The sequence below is a fragment of the Mercenaria mercenaria genome, chromosome 6 (assembly GCF_021730395.1).
Source record: "Mercenaria mercenaria strain notata chromosome 6, MADL_Memer_1, whole genome shotgun sequence".
Taxonomy (NCBI): domain Eukaryota; kingdom Metazoa; phylum Mollusca; class Bivalvia; order Venerida; family Veneridae; genus Mercenaria; species Mercenaria mercenaria.
Window position 1 is genome coordinate 55,807,673 of NC_069366.1, and position 12,034 is coordinate 55,819,706.

Here is a 12,034-nt window from a genome sequence, read left to right on the forward strand (position 1 = left end):
TTGGTATCTAAATGACCGCAATGCATTCGGTTATATGAAACTTGAAAAAATATTTATAAGAAAAATATTTTCCTTGTTAAAATGCAATTATCCCGACCGTGCGTTTTCATTGTCCTTAAGTATATATATATATATATATATATATATATATATATATATATATAGGAAAAAAATTTAAAAAATCTTCTTGTCTGAAACTGCAAGGCCTAGGCTTTTCATATTTGATATGTTGCATTGCCTTGTGGTCCTCTACCAAAATTGTTCAAATTATGCCCCTGGGGTGAAAAGAGGCCCAGCCCTGGGGGTCACTTGTTATATGAGTTATATAGGAATAAATACTTCAAATATTATCAGATCATATTTCCTAGACTGCTTAATTATAATTACCTGATAACCCCAAGTGATTAGGGGTCACTTGACTGTGACCTTGACATACTGACCTACTTTCTTGTTTTTTGAGATACAGCCTTGAAATTTGGATGACCTGTACATGTTTGCACACCGATCTTAAATCTGACTTTCAGTGACCATGAATGTGATCTACTGACCCACTTTCTAATATTTTAGCATCAGTTTGCCATTTTAAACATGTGGCTCTTATTACTCAGGTGAGCGATTCAGGGTCATTATCACCCTCTTGTATAAAATAACATATCAGATAAAGAAGCAATCTTACGTCGACGTAACGCCAGATTTACGTGTTTAACAGAAATGTGCATGAATTTTTCATATAGAGAATTTATTTAATGACAAATTCAGAAGTATGATTATGTGGTATTTAAATTTGGGCATTCAAGAAAACTTTTAAATCTTCAAGAATTTGTTTCAGACTGTTACTGTGTGAAATATATTAACGATATTTTAGATATCAAAGCCTTATTGACACTGCCTCACTGAAGGGCAGCGTATCCGACCAGGAGAACGAATTCTTTATGGACAAAGCAAAATCTATAATCTCCTGCTTCCTAAATTCGGAAATAATGCCAAAAGTACAGGTATACAATATATTTAATCGAATAGAGTGATTCAGGTAAGCAGTATATTGGTTACACATTAATAACCTTTATATAGATTTTCATGTTCAACTATGAAAATAAAACATGCTACTGAAATTTGTTTAGTTGATAAGTTTGATACACATTAATAACCTTATAGATTACCATGTTTCATATATGAAAATATAACATGCTGCTGAAATTTGTTTAGTTAATAAGTTTGATACACATTAATAACCTTATAGATTACCATGTTTCATATATGAAAATAAAACATGCTACTGAAATTTGTTTAGTTAATAAGTTTGATACACATTAATAACCTTATAGATTACCATGTTTCATATATGAAAATATAACATGCTGCTGAAATTTGTTTAGTTGATAAGTTTGATACACATTTAAAATAACCTTATAGATTACCATGTTTCATATATGAAAATAAAACATGCTACTGAAGGTCTATGAGTTGGTAAGTTTGATGCACATTAATAACCTATATATTAATGACCGTAAATTACCATGTTTAAATATGAAAATAAAACATGTTCCTAAAGGTTGATGAGTTATTCAGTTTGATAAACGTCGATAACCTTTATAGATTACCATGTTCAAATATGAAAACAAAAAACATTTTTATTTCGTTTGTTTGAAATATTCTTTCTTATATTTAATTGTGAATAATATTAGGTTATTAGTCCCCTACTGGTTGAAAACCAGTTTCGGGGACTATAGGGATGCGCTTTTCCGTCATTCTGTCCGTCCTTCCGTCCGTAATTTCGTGTCCGGTCCATAACTCTGTCATACATGAAGGGATTCTAATATAACTTGGCTTGGCGACGTGTCATGCGCAAAACCCTGATCCCTAGCTCAAAGGTCTAGGTCACAATTGGAGGTCAAAGGTCAACAGGGCTTTTTCCTGTCCAGTCCATAACTCTCCCATACATTAAGGGATTTTAATATTACTTGGCACTAATGTACCTCATAATAAGACAATGTGTCATGCACAACTTTCAAACCCCTAGCTTAAAGGTCAAGGTCATACTTAGAGACCGAAGGTCAGATACAAAAATGACTTTGTCCGGAGCATTTCTTCTTCATGCATGGAGGGATTTTGATGTAACTTGGCTCAAATGTTCACCAACATGAGACGGATTGTCATGCGCAAGAACCAGGTCCATAGGTCTAATGTCAAGGTCATACTTAGAGGTCAAAGGTCAAATTCAAGTTCGACTTTGTCCGGAGCATTTCTTCTCCATGCATGGAGGGATTTTGATGTAACTTGGCACAAATGTTCACCACCATGAGGCACTCTTGTTTTTAGAATTATGTCCCTTTGTTTTTACTATAAATAGATTATATTGTAACTTTTTTACTACTGGCCGTAGAGAAAAATCGAGACCACTTTTCTGTGGTACAACATACATGTTACATCCAGTTTTAGGTGTATTTTGACCTATCTTTACCTGGTACAGAGTTTCTTGTGGACTTATATTATATAGATTTTTTTAGGATTAATTTCCCTTTGTTGTTACTATAAATAACTTATATGATAACTTTTTTATAATCGGCCAAAAAAATTCTATATGAAAACAACAGTAGGTTTTCATATATGCAAATTTTAATCCAAGTGTTTTGTTATAACATTGTATATATAGTACAATATTGTTTATACATCATTGACAGATATCAGTTCACTATGTTATACTGCAGTAGAGAAAATTAGGTGCCTTCCAGTAGGGGACTTTGTATTGCATGGCAATACTTCATTCACTTGTTTAACATTGTTCTGTACAATACGGAGATATATTTGGACGAGTACCCAGCTAAGAAAACCATATTGGACGAGCCGCTAGGCTATGGTTTGAGCCCAATTATTTCTCGTATTGTACAATTCAATGTTAAATAACCTTTTTATTCTATATCTATTTCATTTTAGTTTAAATTACAGATGATTCACTGAAAATTGTATTTCTGCCTTCCTAATTTCAAGACTCATTATCAAACTCTGTACATAGAGCGCCTACTTCACCCGATTTACATTCGGAACATTTTCGCTCGTTTCGGGCTTTATCGTATGTTTAACATGAGACTTTTTAAACCGTCCAAATACGGAAAAAATACAGTTTTTTTGTACGCACGTGCGTCCAATAAGGTAATATATTGTACGGTCACGTGTTGCAAATGAACGTTTACGATTGGATAGATAAAAAAAGAAATATAGAATAACTAAATGTATTGTTCTCCACGCTTGTTGTGAATCTTAAAACTGTTGCCATGTATCTTTTTTCAGGTGAACATTTCAAATGACATGGCGTCGAACATCATCAACAGTCTAGCTAGTGATGGTCCGAAAAGAGGCTCGTTTCATGATGCTATAATTTCCATCTTCCCGATTCTCTACCACTTCCATAAAAAGTATGTTACGAGATTTTATTTGCACAAATTTCGTACAACTTATATTTCTGCGACGTTCAAAATGTCATGTTATATTTTTGAATATGCGGGATGACCTGCTATATCCCCTCCTTGAGATTTCGATATGTCTTTTTTTCAAGCTTCGGGCCCCAAATGGGTAATCCCATTTATTTCCCCGTCCATCTGGCTTTCTGTGGGTCGGAGAGCTATCCGCCATTGGCCTTACACAAAGCAAACGTTCATACATATGCATGATAATATCTTGCATCTCAATGTATTTCATGTATATACGTTTTAGACTTAAAAAATACAGTATTTTTCATATGAGTTTTCGGGTTTATTATACTAGTTTAATACAAAAATGTATGTACATTTCGATATATCACAAAAGTAAGCAACTACGATATTTAGGGACCTGAAGCTATATATTTTTATAGTTCTAAATATGAAAAAGATAGCATAAAAACCTTACAGAGAAAAAAGGTATTTTCATGCATTCTTTGAACCTAGTACATATACAGGACTAAATGTAGTTTCGTGTCATAAATCTTACAATTGCCCACCTATCTCTGTCAACATCATTGGAATAAAACAAAGCTATGAATGTTCGAAGCCAAGCTTAGACTATTTCTACACCTTCTATAGTAGTAAGAGTTTTTTTGTTTTACACAAAAATACATATCGCTTTAATTCTAAAAATAAAATGTCCACTTTACTATCATTTTTATCAGATCCTAAAGTACACACATACTATTTAATTTAAAATTTGGATCAAATTCTATGACTTTCTTGGAAACATAATTAATCAAAGGTTTTACTTTACTGCAGTCATGGAATAAGTGAATTAGTGTTTCTTCATTTACTAGACAAAATGTACATAAATTGTTCCCTTTAATGTTCATTTTGAACAAAAGAGAATTGGTTGGCAAAATTCTGTGTAATATTCTTGTTTGCAGCCACTGTATGTATGTATCTTTATTTATTACTTTCCAAACAATATTACAATGTTCATACTATCTCAACCATTTATCTTTACTACTAGTTATCTCTTTATTGTCTAATAAATTTATTTACGTCTCTTCTAGTTAACTTAAGGATATGCGTAACAATTTATGCAAGGATTACGAAAAACAGGGTATTGGACATTATTTATTTCAATATTTTTTCTAATAAAAAAGTTTTCACATCATTTCTTAATCCTTAATACTGTGAGAAATTGAATTTCTTTCCCGTGGTATTCTTTAGGTAAACAATGTCTACAAAACTGCTATCCTCTTTCAGTATATCCTTAACTAATCTTATTCCTCTTTCATAAAGAACTGACATATATAGAGGTTTGGAATTAACAAGAAAATTTTCGTTGTAAAATAGTGGCATATTTAACAGTTGTTCAGAATTATAAATGATAAACTTTCCAATATACAATGTGTAAGCTTTTAATATGAAATAAGGCAATGCCTCAATCGGGAATCGTTACAGTCCATCAGCTTGTCCATAAATATGTGTTTGTGTCCATTAAGGTAGATTTTGGAATAAAAAACAATACTGCCCATATTTGTACTGATGTGCAAGACGTTGCAGTTCGGACAAGTTATGCGGACGCTTATTACGCTCAAGGAAAAGGCGTATTCTTCCAAAAATCCGAAGTCAAACGCTCTGTGCACGCGCCGGAAGACAACATTTTTTAATTCGATAGTATATCTCATTCGGTATATATCGGTAGGATCGATTCCCTATAACATCTTTCCAAAAAAAAAAAATATTTTTTCTTCATAATTAATTTAGAAAATAACTTTCCACAATTCATAACTTTGTTCATATCAAATAAACAGTTAACCAGTTTATAACACTTACTTTCACTGTGTAAATGGAAATTTCTTAACCATTTAATTTTCAAAGAGTTAATATAACTGTCTACATCTAGCATTTTTAAGCCTCCCTCCGTATAATCCTTAATAAAAACACTGCTTTTATTTTTGCTTTACCATCCCATACAAAATTATAGAAAATATCGTTAAGAATTTTAACTTGTGAATAAATGAGTAAATATGGGCAAAAGTAAAACCTTAATAACTGTTATTCCTCCTAAAGATGTTAGTTTTTTTCTCTTCCAATAAGAAATGCTATTCTCTATACTTGTTATCTTTTTCTGAAAGCTCAGTTAATTCATATTATTTAAAGCAGCATAAAATTTAAACTGTGTATCTTCCCAAGAAAGTTTACATTTTGTTTTGATCGACCGTGTAGTATAAACCAAATAACTTTTGTTTGGTCAAAATTAACTTTTAGGCCGGATATTAAAGCGAAATGATTTAGCAGGTCCAAAACAGTTTTCAAGGACTTTTTTTGAGCCATCTAACAGTAAGAGGTGTCGTCAGCAAATTATGAAATGACATATTCCTCTCCGTTCATTTTAATAGCTGAGATATCTTTACATTGTTTTATTTTAACACTTAAAAAAATTCAGCACAAAGGATAAAAATATATGGCGATACTGGGTCTCCTTGTCTACAGCCTGGTTTAATCGAGAAAAAGCTTGACAAAAAAACAAAAACAAAAAAAAAAACAGTCTCAATGGAACTGAAGGATAACGAAACGAAAGCTTTTTCAAATCAATAAGCATCAGTAATCCTGGAATATTATTGTCTTCACAATACTTCATACTATCATAAACCTAGCGAGTGTTTTCGCCAATATATCTATTCTTAACAAATCCAGTTTGATCATTAGACACTAGAACACTTACCACATTTTTCAATCAATTAACTAATTTTACATACTACATTTAAAAAATGTCATTGGCCTCAAATTCTTGAGATATTGCTTTGGCTTATTATCTTCCGTTTGGTATGCCAAGTTTATTGTTTCTAGAAAAGGAGTTCATAACAAAGCCATAGTTAAATGCTCTCACGACAAAGTTTCCAATTTTGTTCCACAACATTTCGAAAAAGTTAAAAAAAAAAACAAAAAAAACCCTCACAACCAGGGCCTTTATCATTTTTCATATTTCTTAAAGTATTAGTTACCTCTGTGTACGCTAAAAGCCCCGCATTACTCTGTTCAGTATTTAATTTATTAACATTACGGTTGTGCAAATCCTTTTCAAGATCAAGTCATTGATTACATTATTTTCACTATACAATATATTTTGAGATTCTTGAAGTATTTCCTTCTGACTGTATATTTGAGATCCATCTTCTTTTTTTTCTCGATAAAGGGAATATTATGTCTCCCCCACTTCATTTCCGATCAATAACTGGAGAAGCATTTGACCTAGAACCTTCAAACTTTTTAGGATGACAGTGCTTATAAAGTAGACGACCCCTATTGTTTTTTTTTAACCTCTGATAAAGGTCAAGGTCACAGGAGCCTGAACTTGGAAAACCATATCCGATCAGCAACTTGATAACTACTCGATCCAGAATGTTTAAACTTCATAGGATGATTGATAATACAGAGTAGATGATCCTTATATATATTGGAGTCACTCTGTTAAAGGTTAAGGTCACAGGAGCCTGAACATGGAAAACCATTTCCGATCAATAACTTGAGAACCACTTGACCCAGAATGTTGAAACTTCATAGGATGATTGGACATGCAGAGTAGATGACCTCTACTGATTTTGGTGTCACTCAATCAAAGGTCAAGGTCACAGGGGCTGAACATAGAAAACCATTTCCGGTCAGTAACTTGAGAACTACTAGACCCGGATGTTGAAACTTCATAGGATGATTGGACATGCAGAGTAAATGACCCCTATTGATTTTGGGGTCGCTCCACTAAAAGTCAAGGTCGCAACGGACAGAACATGGAAATCCATTTCCGGTCAATAACTGAGAACCATCAAAGATCAAGATCACAGGGGGCTGAACATAGAAAGCTTCTTAATTCTGAAAGTTCATTCTGTAACTGTAACAGTTTTTCTGTTTTTCTTCAGTCAAATTTGACTCCAGGCTTGGAATTTCTGCTGAAAGTTTTTTTTTCATAATTCTTTCTCTCTTTTTATCCTAACTTGAATATGAATTTTTTCCCACGTATTTCCATTAACAATGCTTCTAGAAACAACTGATCATGGATTATAAAATGTATGTTTGATCTTTCCATTAACAGTACATTGTCTAAGTCATATACTGGTACACAATACTGTAAAATTATTCCATCTATTTTTGTATTAACGACTTCTTGATATTCTGAATCATTTAGCAGGGAGTTATTGAAATTAGTCCCTTTCCATTGGCAGAGGTCTAAAAATGTAATAGAGTGGTCTTACTTATAACTAATCACAATTACTTAAATATTTATGCAAATTATTTGTTAATAGAAAAAAGTCAAGCCTGGCTTCCTGTAATGGGATAAATCTTCTCCAGTATACTTTCTCACATCCACATGTATTTCCCTAAATGCATCTATTAGATTCCTATCAGAAATGTTTGATATCAATACATTTCTTGCTTTTTATGATGTTTTATTGATTTATACTTTTCGTAGTCCAATGTAGGGTTTAAAACTAAATTGTAATCACCACACATAATATAACTATCCTTTGTGTAAAAAGTATCAATAGTATTAAAACATTTTGAAAAAAAAAATCATAGGGTCGTCCGTATTAGGTTGGTTGGTTGTTTTGGGTTTAACACCTTTTTCAACAATATTTCAGTTATGTAACAACGGGCAGTTAACTTAACCATTGTTCCTGGATTCTGTTTCAGTACAAACCTGTTCTACGCAAGTAACTGCCAACTTTCCCACATGAATCAGAGGTGGTGGACGAATGATTTTAGACACAATGTCTTTTATCAAATCGTCACAGAGAACATACGCCTCGCCCAGGGCTCGAACTCACGACCCTGCGATCTGTAGATATACGCTCTCCCTACTGAGCACAGCGGGCGGACACATCCGTATTAGGAGCATAAATATTAGTCAGAACAAATTTAATATCATTGTATAATAACTCTATAAACAAATAGCTCCCATTACTGTCAGATTTTACATTCAAATTTTAATATCTAGACTTTTGCTAAAAAGTATGGCTACACCCTTTGAATTAGATTTACCATGGTTAAAGTAACAGTACCCCTCCTAGTCAGAGTATATACTCTTTTTATGCTCTTGAATATAATGTGTTTCCTGTAAACTTTTTTATCCTTGAACAGAGAAACATCATCATTACGTTTCCTACTGACAATTTTAAGAGAAATATTCAAGTTATCCATAATCTATCCAGTACAACATTGTTACACTTCTATAATTACTAAAGAATAAAAAAAACTACATTCAGACAAGCAGTGCATATATACTTACAAGGCAAAGCAATGCATGTAAAAATCAAACACAATGCTTAAGTTTTTGCATTATCAACACAGTTTTATGTAGGCTATTACATAAATAAATAAATTAAAATATTTAAAACACAGGTTACCTTAAGTAAAATAATACCATAGAAAGAATTTAGATTCATATAGTACTAGTATACACATCAAGGCTCAAAATCTATAATTTAGGACAATGTGCCGATACATATAATGTTACAGGTTTTTGACAACCAAACAAATGCTTAGTACTTCCGAATGTGTTCGTTTACTAGGATTTTCACTCATTGCTTGTTTACTGGGTTTTTCTCCCTTTCTTTGTTTATGTCTATTAGACCTTCAATTCCGTGTAAAGTTTGTCACTTTTCCATCACTTGAAACTGTATTAAAATGCAAAAATATGCAAGAGCAAAATTTAGCTGACCATACTGAAAAATGCCATGTTTGCCTTTTGTGTTCGTTTACTAAGATTTTCACTCTTTGCTTGTTTACTAGGGTTTTCTCCCTTTATTTGTTTATTTTGATGGGCTAACCTTGACCCCTTTCTGTCATGATGACTGCAATAGTTACACAATAATGAAAGGTATTTTAAAATAATTTCAAATGTTGAACACTGATCCGTAATCCGTTCATTGAATTGCACTAGTTGTTCAAATTGCCTTTAGCTATGCACTTGATACACTCAACACACCATAATTTCCATTATTTTGAAATGTTGTGAATACAAAGAAGAATCCCTTTTCAAGTCAATGTCTGCTTTTGCAAAACCTCATTCACTATTCCAAGTCCAGATACTGATAGATCTCTATCAGAACTTCAATTTCATGTAAAATTTGTCACTTTTCCATCACTTTAAACTGTAATAAAATGCACAAAAAAATGCAAGAGCAAAACTTAGCTGACCATCCTGAAAAATATTCCCAGGCTATCATCGATTTATTCATTCCGATATGTCTTTATTATCGTATAATCCAAAAGATATTGTCTTTAAGCTTCAGTGGCAACATCTGCAAGTATTAGATTCAGATATATTCAATTTGACTAATTAGGCACATATATGCCACTATATATTACATTAGAGTATTGACATTTTTATATTAAGTTGAAATTGTATACATGTAATTACTACATATTGATTTAATTCATCGAGGTTTTTTATATCAATATCTAAGGCTTGTGCTTGTTTCTAACAATAGCAACCACTCTGGTCAGACATGTGTCACAGGGTGAGAAAAATGCGCAGCAAGAACGGCACTCGAACGCGGGGCATCGGAATACAGTTCGAATGCTCTACCGAGTGAGCTACCCGGCCAATTACACGTTTTCTCCCCGTTTAAATATGTGACACATGCTTTAACAAACGTGTATGACTTAACGAAATAATCTTCAAATGTTGCTGCTTTCTTAGGTTCTCCAATGAGTGGTTGAAAGGAGATATACCGGACGAATATTTTGATTCTATAGAGGCTGCATTGCAAGATCACGTGTCGTCCATGCCTCATCAAGGAACGGACATGCCCGATTTTACAGACTTAAAACCGGATGAGATTAAAACATCCACCCAGTGGACACACGGTAAGAATCATTCGGCTGGTTTAAATGAAAAGTCTATTCTAGTATGAAAATGCCGACTTTAACGTAAATTGGGGTGTTATTGCGACAGGCGAGTAAACGCATATTTACAAAAAGATTCTCGCGCTCACATGCTGTTTCATATATGCGCAATCCACGGACAACCTAACCAGTTTACAAAATTAATATATAATTATCTATATTATACAACAAGAAGTATCGTTCTGTATGGTATTCTGTTAAGAACATCACCTCTCTTATATTGCCGTGCACGAAGAACGATATCACGATGGCACGGCAAAGCGCGGGACCACGGCGACCGCTTTTGCTTTTGAAGCAGTACTTTGAGATGGCGGAATTTAAAGCGTTTTTCTGCCTTACAAATAAAAACAGAATAAGTGTAATGTGTTTTGAAGTAATGATACTGCTCACTGTGAAACCACGCGCAAAATTTGTGTGTAAACGTTTATACAAAGCAGATGGTTAGTTGTATCAAACTTTTAAAATATCATTAGTGTTAGACACATTACGCAAGAGATATTTTAAATATTCAAGGTTCTAACTGGAACAGTAGTGTATTTGTCCCAATATATTAAAAACGCCTGCGGAACGATACTTAAGAACGCAATAAGCAACATAATAGCAGACTAGTTTGAGTCTATTTGTGAAAGGTATCGAACTGTGTATTACCCATCGCACGCCTCTCCCCCTAGCATAGGCTTAAGTGAAATAATATTATAGTAAAAATGAGTGAACTCCATGATTCCAAATGACCAAAAATTAAACGGCACTAAGTCGAATATGTGTAAATTATTGTAGACTTATCTTCAGTAGAATTATTTAAGCGTTTGATATCTTGTTCGGTCGCTTTCACTAATTCAGAATTCAGATGCCAATACATTAATACTACATATGTATTACATTTTCACTTACAGACGATAATTGGATGAGAATACACTTCTCCATATCTGAAGGGGTAACGCTTATCTACCCGCAAGTGAAGAAAACACCAACAATAACAGCAACAGGCAGACGTATGACAAAGCACAGTCTGCATGCGCTAGATGAGGAGACATCGCAGGTAGAAGTGAGCAAAGGCGGTCACGGAGATAAGGCAGAAAGCCCACAGGTTCATAAAGGGGTAGATAAGCATCAACAGAAAAAATCGGACGGCAAGAAACACTCTGTCGGTAGCATGAAAAGAAAGAAATCAAAGAAAATTGTAGTCAAAGAATCGGAGCAAATTTCATCAGAGCCACCTAAAGGGAGAAAAGTATCCATTGACAAAGCTCGCAGGTTAAGCTTCCTTATGGAATCTTTAAATAAAGTAAAACAAGAGAAGATAAGTGAACAGAACAAACTGTTTAGCAGAATGATGGCATTTGAAGATATTATTGCTGCTGCAGCAGCTATGGCAGAATTGCCGGAATCCCAGTCCCCGCTCTCCTCGAAGGAAAGTTCAAAGGATTAAATGTTGTTAAAACCGTTTCTTTCTTTTTGTGTGTGTTTTTTTACATTTTTTATTGTAAACCTCTCCAACCAAATGAAGCTGATAAAGCAATGATAATCCAGGTAGAAGAAAAACCGAAGCAAACACATTTTATCTTAGTAAAACACACAGCGTAATGTCTACAGCGGACACGTTATACACTGAGCCGCTAAAAACGTTACCACTTTTTGATGGCTCATATTTTAGCCAGGAGCCTCCGCAGCCAAGTGGTTAAGGTCGCTGGCCT

The 12,034-nt window shown here is 33.6% G+C and overlaps 1 protein-coding gene across 1 annotated transcript in view; it reads left to right on the forward strand.

Annotated features, from left to right (window-relative positions):
• Nucleotides 1-11,769, forward strand: part of LOC128557756 (regulator of G-protein signaling protein-like) — a 52,943-nt gene extending 41,174 nt beyond the window's left edge. The window contains exons 19-22 of the mRNA XM_053545969.1: nucleotides 866-995; nucleotides 3,289-3,413; nucleotides 10,135-10,301; nucleotides 11,234-11,769. Of these exons, the coding sequence (XP_053401944.1) occupies nucleotides 866-995; nucleotides 3,289-3,413; nucleotides 10,135-10,301; nucleotides 11,234-11,769 (958 nt within the window). The remainder of the gene's footprint in view (nucleotides 1-865; nucleotides 996-3,288; nucleotides 3,414-10,134; nucleotides 10,302-11,233) is intronic.
• The last annotated feature ends 265 nt before the right edge of the window (nucleotides 11,770-12,034 follow it).